Source organism: Myotis myotis, unplaced genomic scaffold (assembly GCF_014108235.1).
Source record: "Myotis myotis isolate mMyoMyo1 unplaced genomic scaffold, mMyoMyo1.p scaffold_m19_p_36, whole genome shotgun sequence".
Lineage (NCBI taxonomy): Eukaryota > Metazoa > Chordata > Mammalia > Chiroptera > Vespertilionidae > Myotis > Myotis myotis.
The window spans coordinates 1,580,559-1,596,575 of record NW_023416342.1 but is presented as its reverse complement, the minus strand read 5'-3'; the positions used below and the strand labels follow the sequence as shown (position 1 = coordinate 1,596,575).

At 63.2% G+C, this 16,017-nt stretch overlaps 1 protein-coding gene across 4 annotated transcripts in view; it reads left to right on the top strand.

Moving 5' to 3' along the window:
- UGT8 (UDP glycosyltransferase 8) overlaps window positions 1–11,880 on the top strand; it is a 42,481-nt gene extending 30,601 nt beyond the window's left edge. For all 4 annotated transcript variants that reach the window (XM_036303289.1, XM_036303290.1, XM_036303292.1 and 1 more), the window contains exons 4-7: window positions 4,495–4,637; window positions 5,610–5,686; window positions 7,890–8,109; window positions 9,540–11,880. In XM_036303289.1, coding sequence (XP_036159182.1) covers window positions 4,495–4,637; window positions 5,610–5,686; window positions 7,890–8,109; window positions 9,540–9,903 — 804 coding nt within the window. In that variant the 3' untranslated portion in view covers window positions 9,904–11,880. The remainder of the gene's footprint in view (window positions 1–4,494; window positions 4,638–5,609; window positions 5,687–7,889; window positions 8,110–9,539) is intronic.
- Window positions 11,881–16,017: the final 4,137 nt, after the last annotated feature.

The following is a 16,017-nucleotide window of genomic DNA, read 5'->3' as shown; positions in this document are numbered from 1 at the left end:
TTGCCTTGGTGAGGCCTGTGCGGTGCTGAGCGCAGTGGTGACAGGGCGTCTGCCCCTCCCTGATCCGAACGGGAACCCTCCTGCTCCTCCCACTTGGCCCCAGGTCAGCTGTAGGTGTTGTAGGTGGTCCTTACCGAGTCCAGGAGCTGGGCTCTCCCTGGTTGGCTGAGCTTTCGTCGTGATTGGGGGTTAGGTTTGTCAGATGCTCCTGCTGAGCCTATTGATAGGATCACGAGATGGTTGGGGTTTAGCCGCTGATTAATTATATTGATTTGCTTTTCAACCAACAGTGAAACAGCCTTGCCTGCGTGGGTTTTGTGAGGTTTTGAGACCATAAAACACATGCAGTTAAGCTTGAAGGACTCCTAGGGTCGAAATTTCTCCATTTCCTGACTTAGTCTTCTCTTCGTTTGCAGACGGACAGGAAAACGAAAGTGAACAGCCCTATTTCTCCATCCACCTGCGTGCCCTGGCATCCCCCCAGGACCGGTCACTTTAAAAGTGAGGCCCTCGCTGGTGTGGCTCGGTGGATAGAGCGCCGGCCTGCGGACTGAGGGTCCCAGGTTCGAGTCTGGTCAAGGGCACCTGCCTGGGTGGTGGGCTCGATCCCCAGGCAGGCGGGGCCAGAGCCACCCACACGCTCAGGAGTGTCTCCTCCGTTGGAGTCGCCGCCGCGGCCGGGATGAATATGCGCTGACTGACGCCCGGTGCACGCGTGGCTGGCTGGAGGGGGCCGGCCTCTTCGCCGTCATTAACCCCGTGGAATGTGTTCCCACTTGTGCCTGAGCTCCTGGGGCCTGGAGCCGCGGCGCGTCCGCGTGACAGGTCTCCGTCCGTGGTGGTGGCGGCGGGTGCACAGGACGGGCGAGCAGAGCGCTGTTCAGCGCCCGGCCCAGCACGGGCCAGGCCACGGCTCAGGGGCCGCAGGGGCCGCAGGGCGGACGTTCTGTTGTCATTTACTCAGTTAGGACTTGATCGATGTGTCTTTTCAATCTTTTCAATACGAGGTTCTTTGGCTAAACCTGCTTTTTGCTGTTTTTGACCGTGGGGCTGTGGGTGCGCTGCTTCCTGAGTTCCTCTCGTGAGTCCCCCTCGCTGAGCTGCCGTGTGCTCATCGCCCGCAGGGGGCAGGTGGGTGACCTGGGCTCGCAGCTCAACCAATGAGGCGTCCCGTTCCCTCCGAGGTCACCTCTCTCGCGGCTTCTAGGGGTTGTAAGCAAACGGATTTATGTTTGCTGTTCGGTTTTCTCTTGGTGCCTGAGAAACACGTATTTATTTAAAGAGCCGTGTCGTGCCCTGGCCGGTGGCTCAGTGGTCAGAGCACCGGTGTCTGGGGTCTGATTCCCGGCACCTACCTGGGCTGCAGGTTCCCCACCCCAGTTGGGGTGCGTGTGGCAGGCAGCCAGTCGATGTGTCTCTCTCACATCCATGTTTCTCTCTCTCCCTCTCTCTGTCCCCCTCCCTCCTCCCTTCCACTCTCTCCCGGAATCAATGGAAAAATATCGTACGGTGAGAATGGGGTGAGGACGAAGAACAAACAGAAACAAACTCCCTGTGGCCCCACGGGGGTGTGTGTGTGTGGGGGGGTGTGTGTGTCCTGCCGCGGGCTCTGCCCCTAGCCCAGCCGTGGGCAAACTACGGCCCGCGGGCCGGATCCGGCCCGTTTGAAATGAATAAAACTATTGAAAAAAAAAAAGACCGTACCCTTTTATGTAATGATGTTTACTTTGAATTTATTAGTTCACACAAACACTCCATCCATGCTTTTGTTCCGGCCCTCCGGTCCAGTTTAAGAACCCATTGTGGCCCTCGAGTCAAAAAGTTTGCCCACCCCTGGCCTAGAGGTACGGGGGTCACGGAGGGAGAGTCAGAGCCACCGGTTCAGACGGTGGGGACAGTCACTTGGGTGTCACTGCCCCGGACCTGCCCCAGGGTGAGTGGCTGAGCCCGGGGGGTGACCGGCTGAGCCCGGGGTGACCCCTGACAGGGCTGCAGGGCCCTCTGCGCAGCGACTGGGCTCCTGCCGTGACGGGGGGTGACTCACACTGCTCCCGTGGGGCTGCAGGTGCAGTTGGCTGGGCACTGGCCGCCGGGGCCCACGACTGTCCCAAGTGAAGGCTCCCCCTGGCGTGTGTGACACCGTGACTGTGGGCGTCACTGCGGACCGTCCCTTTCCCTGGGCCCTGCTGTCGCCCACGACCTGGGCGCCTGGTGTGCGTTTGCTTGGAGGACTCAGTATGTGAGACTCGCTTCAGGTGACAGGAGCCCGGGAGGAAGTTGCCATAAACTCAGGTCTTTTTCTGCTTCTCCCGCTGCCCCGGGCCCTGCCCTGCCCTGCCCTGGCCGTGTCCTGCGCTCGCTTCCTGGCGGGTCCTCTCTGTGGGCGGCGGGTTCTCTGCTGGCACCGGCTCCTCTGCCCCGAGGGCTCCTCACGCTGCCACCTCTTCTGTCTCTGAGGCCAGGACCTTCCCCACCTGCCATCACCCAGGTCCTGGCTCGGCCTCGCCAAGTGCGCCGACCGGACCGTCAGCGCCAGCTCCCTGTGGGCCTGGTGGGTGAGGCTCTCGGAGCGGCAGGGATCCCGAGTCCTCGCCAGCTGATCCCCAGGGAGTCACCCCTCCGCACCGCGCTCTCCTGGGGGGGCACCCGTTTCCTCGGAGCCACAGAGCCACCAAGCTACCAGGGCCAGGGGGCGTGAGCCAGCGAGAGTGCCTGATGCCTCTTCTCGTCCCCTCCGTCCCCTCTGCCCCCACAGCCCCGTCCCCTCCCCCACAGCCCCGTCCCCTCCCCCACAGCCCTGTCCCCTCTGACCTCACAGCCCTGTCCCTTCCACCCCCACAGCCCTGTTCCCTCTGACCTCACAGCCCCGTCCCCTCCCCCACAGCCCCGTCCCCTCCCCCACAGCCCTGTCCCTTCCGACCTCACAGCCCTGTCCCCTCCCCCACAACCCCGTCCCCTCCCCCACAGCCCTGTCCCTTCCGACCTCACAGCCCTGTCCCCTCCCCACAGCCCTGTCCCCTCCCCACAGTCCTGTCCCCTCCCCCACAGCCCTGTCCCCTCTGACCTCACAGCCCTGTCCCTTCCACCCCCACAGCCCTGTCCCCTCCCCACAGTCCTGTCCCCTCCCCCACAGCCCTGTCCCCTCTGACCTCACAGCCCTGTCCCTTCCACCCCCACAGCCCTGTCCCCTCTGACCTCACAGCCCTGTCCCTTCCACCCCCACAGCCCTGGTGCCGGGCGTTCCCCTGGGCCAGGTCTATGGGGGTTTCCATTGTCTTTGTGGGGGGCCTGAGTGTGTCAGCAAGACCCACCCTGGACTCCCCCACGCACGCAGGGCTCATGCTCCCGCCGCCCCTTCTCTGGGTCCTTCCTGGTCCCTACTCCTCAGGACCCTCCAGCAGACGCTGCCTGGTGTTCAGGAAGGATGCGCCATTGGGCGGGGCTGCTCGGGGATCCCTCTGGCTCCGGCTCCGGGCCAGGCTGCCGGCTCCCCCTGAAGGCACCCCCTTCCGGGCGGGGGACCCTCACCTCTCGCCTCCTGTCCCGTGACTGACTCGGGGCGACGTGTCATCAGGGGGGACTGGAAGCCGTCACTGTCCCCAGGCCCCGTCGTGGGAACAGGCAGGTCCGTGCACCCACAGCACCTGACTGGCCACGTGTGTGCGCCCGTGTCCTCGAGGCCTCAGGCAGCCGGCCGGCCTCTCCCTGTGGGGGGCGGGGGGCGTCTGCGGGGGGCGCGGGTCTGCTCAGAAGCCGCCTGTGAAAACCACTTCAGAGCCGAGCGTAGGTGAGCGGCTGCCGGGCCGACGGGGCGTGGAGTGGGGTGGCTGTGGGCTCCTGCTCCCCCTGTGACTGTGATGGGGACACGGGCGCCCCGGCCGGTGGCAGGCACAGCCTGAGCGGAGCTGCGGGTTGGTGGGGGGTCGGCGGGCGAGGCTGGGGCCCCCTGGGCGCTCCGCAGGGCAGAGAGCGGTTCTCGTCACGTGTGTGCGGGAGGCATGTGCTCTGCACGTGTGCACGCTGGTCCGGGCACATGGAGGGAGCCGCCCTGCCGTAAAGGCGCCGAGCGCAGGCACCGTGCCAGCCCCGGGGGGTGGGGGGGCAGTGAGGGGCGCCGACGCTGCTGCTGAGAGCGTGAGGGCGGCAGGGAGCGGACCTGCCCTGGTGCGGGGGTGGGGGGGGGTTGGGGGGTGGGGGGGGGTTGGGGGGGGGGGGAGCGGCTGCATCCTGCAGAGCGGGACCCGGGCCGCCTGGCGACCATGCCGGGCGGGTGTCACTACCTGTTATTTTACCGAAGTTGCCACCTGCCTCCGTCCTCCTCCAGCAGACACAGGGTTAGAGGGGTGCTGGTCTGGAGTCTTCACTCCGATGGTTAGAAAACTCCCCCGGAGGCATTTCCACGGGGGGTGTGGGGTGTGGGGGTGGGACACCGAGGGGTGGGACACTGACCAGGAGCTTGTCACCTGTCACATTCTCGGCTGCATTGCCTCCCAGGACCTGCAGAGCTGGGTGGACGGCGCCAGCGAGCACGGCTTCGTCCTCGTGTCCTTCGGCGCCGGCGTGAAGTTCCTGTCGGAGGACATCGCCCACAAGCTGGCCGGGGCACTGGGGCGGCTGCCGCAGAAGGTGATCTGGAGGTACGGCCGGCCCGCACCCCATTTCTCCCGCTCCGCTCGCCGCAGGGCAGGCGGGACTGTCAGGAGATGTGGGGTGCAGGGCGGCCCCCCGCGTCCACTGTCCTTCACTGTCCTTTCTCTGTGCCTCGCATCAGGGCGGGAAGGGACGGTGGGTGGGTGATAAGTGGGTAGAACATCCCACGGCCTCTGGGTCCCACCTGAGACCCGGCCCTTAGAGCACAGCAGCGCGCAGTGGCCAGTGGCTGTGATGCTGGGACAGGGCCCAGAGGCAGCCCCGCCCTGTGGTGCTGCCCTGCACCTGCCCTGCAGCCGACCCCATGCAGGTGTTTGCTGGGCTGTGCCCCACCTCCTCCCTCTTCCCTCCCCCCTCCCCTCGGGCCCTAGTGCCCAACAGTGAACTGGCGCCCTGGCAGCTGGCTCTGGGGGTGCAGCGTGCCCTCTGACAGCTCCTGGCCGACAGGAAGTGGCTGGGTTGAGCCCTCAGACCTGTCCTGTGGGGTTTCCTCTTGGGCTCCTGGGAGAGGCCTGTGCTTCATTTAGGACACTTTCACGTCCTAAATGAAGAGGCCGAGGCAGGGCCAGCCAATATGGCCTCCCCCCAACCCTGTCCCAGGCAGAGCGGGGGGACAGCACATCCTTGTCTCCCAGCCCATGTCCAGCGCGGAGCTGGTGGTCACCCCCCTGGCCCTCCAGGTCCCCCCGGGTTTACCGCTGGGTCCTCGGGGTTGGGTTCCCAGCACAGGTTCCTTGGGGCTCTTCCCGCCTTGCCTACAGGTGAGAGAGGAGGGGAGGGCCTCAGAGTGAGCCGGCGTCGCCTGCGAATCAAGGAAACTGATCAGATGCTGTTGTGGTAAAAGGCGGCTCCTTGCCCAGTGTCCACAGCGGCCGTGGCAGCTCCGTGGTCACCTGACGCTGCAGCCGGAGTCCGTGCGAAGGAGCTGGTGTCTGAGGGGCCGGTCTGTGCACCCACAGGTTTTCTGGAACCAAACCCCGGAATCTGGGCAACAACACGAAGCTCCTGGAGTGGCTGCCGCAGAACGACCTGCTGGGTGAGTAGTCGGCTCAGACGCTCTGCGCTCACCTGACCTTGACGCAGGCTCAGAGGCTCATGTGACCTTGACCCAGGCTCAGAGGCTCATGTGACCTTGACCAGGCTCGGATGCTGCTGTGCACACATGACCCTGACCCCGGCTCTCAGACACTAATGTGCTCACGTGACCTTGACCCCGGCTCTCAGACACTAATGTGCTCAGGTGACCCTGACCCCGGCTCTCAGACACTAATGTGCTCACGTGACCTTGACCCAGGCTCTCAGACACTAATGTGCTCACGTGACCTTGACCCAGGTTCTCAGACACTAATGTTCTCACATGACCCTGACCCAGGCTCTCAGACACTAATGTGCTCACGTGACCCTGACCAGGCTGTCAGGCACTAATGTGCTCACGTGACCTTGACCCAGGTTCTCAGACACTAATGTGCTCACATGACCCTGACCCAGGCTCTCAGACACTAATGAGCCATGTGACCCTGACCCTGGATCTCAGACACGAATGAGCCATGTGACCCTGACCCTGGCTCTCATTCACTAATGAGCCATGTGACCCTGACCCAGGCTCCCAGACACTAATGTGCTCACTTGACCTTGACCCAGGCTCTCAGACACTAATGTGACATGTGACCCTGACCCAGGCTCTCAGACACTAATGAGCCATGTGACCTTGACCCAGGCTCTCAGACACTAATGTGCTCACGTGACCTTGACCCAGGCTCTCAGACACTAATGAGCCATGTGACCCTGACCCAGGCTCTCAGACACTAATGAGCCATGTCACCCTGACCCTGGCTCTCAGACACTAATGAGCCATGTGACCCTGACCCCGGCTCTCAGAGACGAATGAGCCATGTGACCCTGGCCCAGGCTCTTGGGCACTAATTTGTGCCTGTGGCTGCTCCAGGAGACGGCAGTGACGTCGTCTGGTATCTCAGCTCCCAGCGGCCACAGCAAGGCTGATCCTCATTTGTTGGAAAGTACTTTGCAGAGGCCAGTCATTTGGGCCTATAACTGCGAAGTTCTAGACCAGTCACTCATGTTGATTTCCTGGAAAATACACTTAAACAATCACAAAGTCTATATGACTAAGCAGATTAGCAGGGAGTGAGTTACACCTCATCAGACTAATGCCTACAGTTGTCGTTAACACAGTGAGAATGTAGGTTTGCGTCAGTTTTATTCCAGAAACAGTCAAGGTTACTCATCAGCTGACAACCAAAGACAAGCAGAGGCCAAGGACACAGTCCGCTTATCTTGACTTCATTCGGATCATCTGCCTAAATCCCCCTAAACCACCAGGCATCTTTGAAACACTGCTCCTGGCCGTGGTCAGAGGGTGCTCGGGGTAAGCAGGGGGACCCCGAGATGTCCCCCCTGTGCACCCAGCGCCACCTGCTCTCCAGGCTGGGCCTGGGGCGACGCTCCCTTCAGGGAGAGAGTGTGGGTCCCCCGGGGGGGCAAGTCCTGTGGTCGAGGGACAGACCCTGCAGGACCACCCGCTGAGTGCTGGGGGCTGCGCGGGGATGGGCCCCTCAAGTCCAAGGCCACAAGGGCCCATGTGCGTGCCAACGTGGCCAGAGGAAGGGGAGGGGTGCCCACGTGGCCTGGTGTGGGGGAGGGGTCCACGTGGACTGTGTGGGGGTGCACAGGCCGGTCAGTGTCCTGGGAGCATGGGCTCCTCGAGCACCGGGCCCAGCCCGAGTCCCCACAGCGGCTCTCACAGACGGGCTGGCTCCAGCGTGGGCAGCGCTGGCACAGCCAGGACGCCGCCTGCCCTCAGGAGCACGAGCTGCCGTTCTTGCTCCCGCGGACTCCTGTGCAGCGCGGCTCACTTACGTGGGGGTGTCGGGGCTGCTGGTGTTGGGGAGGACGTTGGATAAACTTCTCAGAGCTCCCAACCTTGGCTGCTTGAAAGGCTTTTCTAACTGATGGGCTCAGGCATCACCCACCACGGTCACGTGTGTGTTCGTAACGAAATTGCTAGAGAAAGGGGAAGGCCTCCTGGCCACCGTGTCGGCGTGAAGGGCCTCCCAGGGCGGTCAGTAACGGAGTCACGGGGCCAAGAGGCTGTGGTGGCCGCGCACAGGGGCACCGATGGGGCAGCCGTTTACCGGGTGTCGGCGCCGCAGAGGTTTCTCAGAGTCTCTGCCCCGCGGGCGTGACGCAGCGTTGGCGCTCTCTCTGCCGCCGCTCCGCAGGGCACCCCCACGCCAAGGCCTTCCTCAGCCACGGCGGCCTGAACAGCATCTTCGAGACCATGTACCACGGCGTCCCGGTGGTGGGCATCCCGCTCTTCGGCGACCACTACGACACGATGACCCGCGTGCAGGCCAAGGGCATGGGCCTCCTGCTGGAGTGGAAGACCCTGACGGAGGCCGAGCTGCACGCGGCCCTGGTGCAGGTCATCAACGACCCCAGGTGAGCTGCCCGCTGGCTTGGGGGCGGCGGGGGGGATGCAGCCACCGGGCGCAGCCCTCGCTGTGGGCACCGGCACGTCGCCTCCTGCAGGTCCTACGCGAGTTGGGAGTGAAAACAGCCCTGCGCCCCCATTCCCGGTGGGGGGCAGTGCGCAGGGGGCCGCCGCGCGGCCTCAGTGACACCGGCACCACTCAGGCCAGGCGGAGTCAGAGCCCATTTTATGTCGCTGAACCTCCAGTGTGCTGAGCTGGCCACTCTCACCATTGAGTCTCAGCACAGTGGCCTCAGGGGTGGTAACGGAGCACCCCCCCTTTAAAAAATACATGTATTTTTATTGATTTCAGAGAGGGAGGGAGAGAGAGAGAAACATCAGTGATGAGAGAGACTCATGGATCGGCTGCCTCCTGCACGCCCCCCACTGGGGATGGAGCCCACCACCCGGGCCTGTGCCCTGACCGGGAATCGAGCTGTGACCTCCTGGTTCCTAGGTCGACGCTCAACCACTGAGCCACGCCGGCCGGGCAGGTTGCACTGTTAAAACCAGGCAGCTCCCACGTGCTGGGTGCCGGACGGCAGAGCATTTGTGCAGTGAACGAGTTCCTGCCCCACAGCGAGGGAGGGGAGCAGAGAGACCGGAGGGCTCCCGTGCTGTCAGGCGCTGGCCAGGTGTCCCATCGCTGCTGACCGGCACTGTCTGTGGCTGGGAGGGACTGACACGTGGCCATTGCTGAAGAGCCCGCTGGCGTCAGCAGCACCCTGAGCGGGGAGCTCCAGTTAAGGGGGTCACGAGGTGCCGAGGAGGTTCCCCCACTTCCTCACCCCGTGACGGGGGTCGTGGCACCTCCCTCCTCGCAGGCCGGCCGCATGGGTTCCTGAGAGCCGCGCTCTGAGCTGGCAATTCTTCTGCATCTGGAGGTTCATTATGTGAAGCAGGTTGGGGGGGGAAGGGGGAGTGAGTCCTCACAGCCCAGCCTGGGGCCCGTACTCCCCAGGAGGCACTTTCTGTCCAGGAAACCCCATGTGAGTCACGTGGGCCTCGTACCAAGAGAAGGGCTCGCGGAGGGTCCTGGCGGGTGTGGGGATGCGGGGAGCGGGGATGCAGGTGTGGGGACACAGGGGTGAGGATGCGGGTGCGGGGACACGGGAGTGAGGATGCGGGTGTGGGGATGCGGGGAGCGGGGACGCGGGTGCGGGGACACGGGAGCGAGGATGCGGGTTTGCATCAGAACTGCCGAGCCGCACCAGCCGTGCCCACAGCCAGACCCCGGTGTCCGTGCGCCTCAGCTGCTGCAGGGGCACCTGTCGTGTTGACCTGAGCCAGTGCTGAGCGCGGGCAGAGCACCAGGCTGGGACCGGGAGGTGCACACGGGTTGCCCTCCCGCTCGGGTTGCGGTGGCGCGAGCGCCTGGTCACTCACGTTCCTCCCGCAGCTTCCGCAGGCGGGCCCGGCAACTGTCTGAGATCCACCGGGACCAGCCCGGGCACCCCGTGGAGCGGACCGTGTACTGGATCGAGTACATCCTGCGCCACCGCGGCGCCCGCCACCTGCAGGCCGCCGTCTACCAGCTGTCCTTCTGGCAGTACTTCCTGCTGGACGTGGCCGCTGTGCTGCTGCTCGCCGCCGCCCTGCTCGGCGCCCTGCTGGCCTGGGCCGCGCCGCTCGCCTGCCGGCTGGCCCGCCGCTGCTGGGCCCGGCACAGGCCCGGTGCCGCCAACGGACACCACGCCAACGGGGTCCTGAACGGCAGGTGCAAGAGGAACGGCCACGTCCCGCACGACAAGAAGTCCAAGTGAGCCGTGGCCTGTGGCCCATGGCCCCCGTGCCCCCCCCGTGGCCTGCGTTGCTGCTGCCCGTAGTCTAACCCCGAGAGCCGTCAGCGAGCAGTTCTAACCCCCTCTCTGATCCACTAATGCGACCCCGTGCGTCGGCGGCTGCGGAAGCACTGACCTAACATACAGAACATGTTTTACTCCGACACCCACGCCGCCCGCGTGGCTCCGGACCCACGAGGAGCCTTAATGATCGAAGTCCGCCCAGTGCCCGTGTCGGTTGTAGTTCTGAGCCCTGACACGCGTGTGCTCCCCCAACCCGTGTGCGTGCATGTGAGCGTGTGTTCCCCGAGGGCAGTGTGGTCTGCTGTGTCCACGTTCGTTCAGGGCGCAGCGCATTCAGGAATGAAGCAGAGGGGCCATCTGCATCGGCCGTTCCCCTCCCGGAATTTAATCCGCAAACTCAGGACACTCGCCAACAGCCTGTCCCTCCACCCGACGCCGAGGAAGAAACGGGCAGACGAGGGCCCGGCTTTTGGACTCTGTTGTGTTTTTTGCTCGTTTTAGGTTTTTGGTTTCTCGTCTTCCTCTTCCCAGGGACGGTGGACGCCTCTGGGGGAAAGCGGACAATTAAGCAAACGTATGGATGGTCGTCGCGCTCGGTTTGCCCGCCCGGGAACCGGCTGGGGGAACTTTACGTTGTTCCCACGCTGGCGGCGCGTTGCCCGTGGTGATGGAGCAGCTGGGGCCGGAGCCGGTCGGCCTGGGAGCGTGAGAGGGGACGGGCCGGCGTCCTGGCGCCTCGTCCCTCCTGCCTGGTGCCTTGTTCAGGTGTGACCGCTCCAAAACGTTAACTTTACACCCCCCCTCGTCGCCCCTCGCCGTCTGGGCCACAGTCTGTGCTACGGAGGTGCCAACGTGCGGTTCTCAGCCAGGGCCCGTGCGGGCCCCATCCTGTGCTCGCTCCGTGTGACCGTGGCACGTGGAGGCGACGGACATCACACCTGCTGCAACACCGAGTTGGGGGATGAGTTCCTGTTCCCCTCCCGCCCCCGCCCGTCCCAGCACCGGGTTCTGGCCATGGCGGCCGGCGGGACAGTGACGGCGACGGTGACCTCCTCGCACGGAGTTGGGGTGACTCAGGACCCCCAGGCCCGACACGCCGCGGCCACTCCCGGCCATTCGAGGTCGTTCTGTTTACTTGGCATTTGCACTTGGCGGCTTTATTTATTGACGCTTTGGCCCCCGTGTCTGACAGCTGAGCGTGGAGACGCACCGGCCACCTGATGACGTGCACAGACGCGGGAAGACGGTGACACCCTGACCGCGGTTGCCTCCGCGTGGCCATGACGGGACCTCAGGCCCCGCCGGGAGCCGCCGAGCTGCGCGCAGAAACACGCGGCCTCCTCACCCACCCGCGTTGTGCTCTGAGTCCCGGAGGAAGCGGTGTGATGCCCGCAGCCCACGGGCCCCCGTCGCCATCTCCCCGCGAAGCTGCCGTGAGCAGGGAGGACACAGGCCATGAGCGGCGGGCGTGACGGGCTTCGAGCGCGCGAGGAGCCGGGATGACGCCGTCAGTGAGCACCCCCCGGGGACGAGCAACACCTCCCTGCGACACGCTTACCAATACACGCGACTCGCCACGGAGAAAGGCGTCGGGTACACATCTCTTCAGGGTTCGTTTTACAGTCATTTCTGTTCAGGTTTTGTTTCGCCGCAGCATGTCCGTGACCAGCGCGTTTGAGACGGGTCCCCAGGTTAACGTGTGTGTGCGCGCGGGAAGCGGTTTGTCACGCGTGGGAATGTTTACTGCCGCGGGGCGCTGTTCCGCTGAGAGGCCCCGCGCGGACCCTGACCTCGTCCCGGAGTTGGAGCTGTTAAGTGTCGCTGTGGGCCGATGGCTGCTGGTTTCCTGGTCGGCGGGCTGTTAGCCAGTGTTGGCAGACAGACTGGGTTCAGGTTTCCCACACGTGCACGAGATTCGCTAATAAAGAACGTTTTCAGGAAGGTTTTCGCTCATTTGCTTTTAAAAGGAGCCTGCGCGGATATCCCACGGCTCTTCATGGTCACGCCACACGGGAGCAGGACGCCAACACGCTGCCGTCCTGAGCGAGACTCGGCTCCCTGCTCGGGGACGGGGCGGGCGGGGCGGGCGGGGCGTCGGGCCTTGGGGGGGTCACTCCGGGGACCACAGTGGTGTTTTTTTAAATATATTTTAATTGACTTCAGAGAGGAAGGGAGAGGGAGAGAGAGAAACATCAACGATGAGAGAGAATCATGGATCGGCTGCCTCCTGCACGCCCCACACTGGGGATCGAGCTCACAACCTGGGCATGTGCCCTGACCGGGAATCGAACCTTGACCTCCTGGTTCACAGGTCGAGGCTCAACCACCGAGCATGCCGGCCGGGCGGCAGTGGTTCTGCCTGAAGTGGGGGGAGCTGGAGGCTCTGGGGGAGCGGGGCTGCCCTACGATGGGGCCGTCCTCATGCCCGGGCCTCAGGGACTGTGTTCTGGGACAGTCTTAGTTTACCAGCTCAGCCTGGGTGTGACCCCAGGAATCTGCTCTGCATGCCCCGCCCTCCTGGCCTCCCACATTTGCACCTGCACCAGGTGAGGACACACGACACCCTGTCCAGTAGGCCGGCCCCGGCGCTGGACCTCCAGACCACGTGTGGGATGAGACACCTGCCCTGCCCCCTCCGCCCGGACAGGGTGGGGCGGCTGGGGAACCAGGTGGGCACCTCGGCCCTTCATCTGCTCCTGTTGAGACCGTGCTGTGCTCAGACCCGACAGTCTGGCCTGCCTGTGCCCGCCTGCCACAGGCTGAGTGGCCACAGGCCGGTCCGACCGCTAGTCAGACATCCTGGGCCAGAGAGCAGCCCTGGGGTCACCGGGAGGAACTGGGTGGTTGTGAGACTGTGTGGGCCTCATGTTTGTAAACGGTGGGTGCCTTGTTTGACATCCACATCGGGAGGGAACTGAAGAGGAATTTATCCCCCGGACCAGGGGGCTGCTGGGTGGGGCTGCTGGGTGGGGGGCTGCTGGGTGGTGTCCACTGGACAGCAGGGTGGCCTGTGACCTGCCAGGCACTTGCCAGACACTGGGGTCTCTCCGTGGAGGAGCCACAATGTGCGTCAAGCATGTCAAACTCGTGGCACGTGGGCCGCATGCCTCATTTATTTGGCCTGTGTTAGCGTTAGAGTTTGACGTGCTTGATGGACGTGGTCACCGGCAGGTGCTGGGAGCCGGGCTGTGCCCGGGGGCCTGGCTGTGCCCGAGAGCCTGGCTGTACCCAGGGGCCTGAGCTCACGGCCGCTGGTCAGTGGGTGTCTGTGTCTGAACCTTGCCTCCCACAATCCCCTGCACCCACCTGCCTCTTCTCCTTGTAATTCAGCAAAACAACCACAGGAGACAGGTTCCCTCATGCCCTGTGCTCAGAGAGCAGCTGTCCACCCTGCCCACACCCTCCGCCCCCGGCTGCTCCCTGGGTGCCCCTGTGACACGGGCGTGGCCTCTCCACCTGCCCCCCCCCCCGCCCTCCCGCCCCCGCCCCACCACTCACAGTGCCCAGCCCTGCAGCACAGAAACGACCTTGGTTGTGTTTTTACGCAGGTGGTGCTTAGGGCAGGGGCTCAGGGGATGGCGAGAGGACAGATGAAGGGCTGAGGCTGTCAATGAAGACACATTTGATCACGTGTGAATGAAGGCAGCTTTACAGATGACACCCAGGTTAACATGGAGGGGAGACTCGGCAATGTTTGCCCAACAGGAGGCAGGGAGTGAACGCTGAAGGGTGTCTGCGGGGTCTGGGGCAGAAAAGACATCACACGCTGGTCAGAGGGACGTTTTAGCGACCACGTCGGGGAGAAAACCCGATGGACACCCCAAACCCCGGTTCCCATGGCCCAGAGCACCCGTCCCGGCTGGTGATGCTGAGGCAGGCGGAGAACAGCAGGACGCGGGTGTGGGTTTGGCTGTAGGAGCACCACAGACGCAGATGACGGGGTAGGCATCGGAGCGAGCGGTCAGGTCATTCAGAGACGGGCGGGGGTGGACCCGCTGAGGATGTGCAGCCAAGCCAGGAGGGGGCACGACCCTGTCCTGGGGACCACAGGTACCGAGCCGATGTGCACATCGGAGCTGGAACAGCGAAGCTTTGGCTTCCACGGGCCTCACGGTGCCGGGAACAACACTGCTGGGCACGTCACTGAGGGTGACATGGGAGGTGACCAATCGATGTCACCTTCTCTAAGCTCAATGGGAAATATCCTTGGGTGAGGATTACAACAAAAATCTGGTTTTCTTGCTGACTAGAGGCCCAGTGCACGAAATTTGTGCATTTGAGTGGGGGGTCCCTCGGCCTGGATTGCGAGAGGGCGCAAGCCAGGCCAAGGGACCCCACTGGTGCACGATTGGGGCCAGGGAGGGATGCTGGAGGTTGGCCAGCTGGGGAGGGACTGTGGGAGGGCTCCAGGGTCTGTCCGGCCCGTCTTGCTCAGACCCGATCGGCCGGACCCCAGCAGCAAGCTAACCTACCGGTCGGAGCATCTTCCCCCTGGTGGTCAGTGCAAGTCATAGCGACTGTTTGACCAGTTGATTGTCTGCCCCCTGGTGGTCAGTGCACATCATAGCAAGCGGTTGAGCGGCCTTAGCATATCATTAGCATATTACGCTTTGATTGTTTGAATAGCCGACTGGACAACCGGACACTTAGCATATTAGGCTTTTATTAGATAGGATGTGTTTGTTCCATCCTGCCCAGCCTGTGTGGCTCAGTGGTTGAGCATTGCCCCGTGCACCAGGAGGTCACAGTTGGATTCCCGGCCAGGGCCCGTGCCCGGGTTGTGGGCTCAATGCCCAGCAGGGGGCGTGCAGGAGACGCGAGCATGAGTGTGACCTTGAGCGATTAGTACGTCGTTTAAAGGTGTCGTTGCCTGTGGTGGCACATCACTGAAGCATTGAGGGTTTGATTCTGTGAGGAGCACGTGGCCCAGGTGATGGCTTCCTGGCTGCGCTGAGAATCAGCAGAGCCCCGTGGCTGAGGCTGAGTCAGGGAGGCCGACGTTATGAGCGAGTCTTTGGTGCCATCTGGTGGTGACATAGAGATTTCCTGGTCTGCTTTTTTCAAAGCCTCAGGAAGCCACTGCTGGACATGGTCGAGTCAGAGGCTGCGATAAATTGGAGATTAGGACAAAAGGGAGAAACTTAGTAAACTGCTTTTCTCCAGAACATAAAATACTGTGAAACTGGCTGAGAACACAGGGGAAGGCAGAGAAGGAAAAAGCAACTCTTCCTGCAGATTTTTATATTTTACTAGAGGCCGGGTGCACGAATTCGTGCACAGGTGGGGTCCGGCCGGCCCATCCCGATCGGGGCCAATCACGGTGGGCTGGCCAGGGGGAGGGGCTTCGGGCTGTTGTCCAGCCGCCTCTGCCCGCTGGTTGAACTCCCAGACAAGGGGACAGTTTGCATATAGCTTTTATTAGATAGGACGAGAGGCCCGATGCACAAAATACGTGCAAGAGTAGGCCTTGCTTTCCCCAGCTGCCAGCACCAGCTTCCCTCTGGCACCTGGGACCCAGGCTTCCCTCGCAGCCCCGGCTTCGTCCGGAAGGTCGTCCGGTCTAATTAGCATATTATGCTTTTATTATTATAGACTAGAGGCCCGGTGCATGAAATTCATGCATGGGTAGGGGTCCCTCAGCCTGGCCTGCACCCTCTCGCAGTCCGGGACCCCTCGCTCCTTACCGCCCACCTGCTCGCTGCTCCTTAGCGCTGCCGGAGGTGGGAGAGGCTCCCGCCACCACTGCTGCACTCACTAGCCATGAGCCCGGCTTCTGGCTGAACAGTGCTCCCCCTGTGGGAGTGCACTGACCACCAGCAGGAAGCTCCTGCGTCGAGCGTCTGCCCCCTGGTGGTCAGTGCACGTCATAGCGACCCGTTGTTCTGCCGGTCAGTCGATTTGCTTATCAGGCGATAGGATTGTGAGAAATGTGTGTGGAGAATGAAAGGGAGAGCCCTGGCCAGTTTTGCTCAGTGGATAAAGCATTGGCCTGTGGACTGAAAGGTCCCAGCTTCAATTCTGGTCAAGGGCATGTACCTTGGTTGTGGGCACATCCCCAGTAGGGGGTGTGCA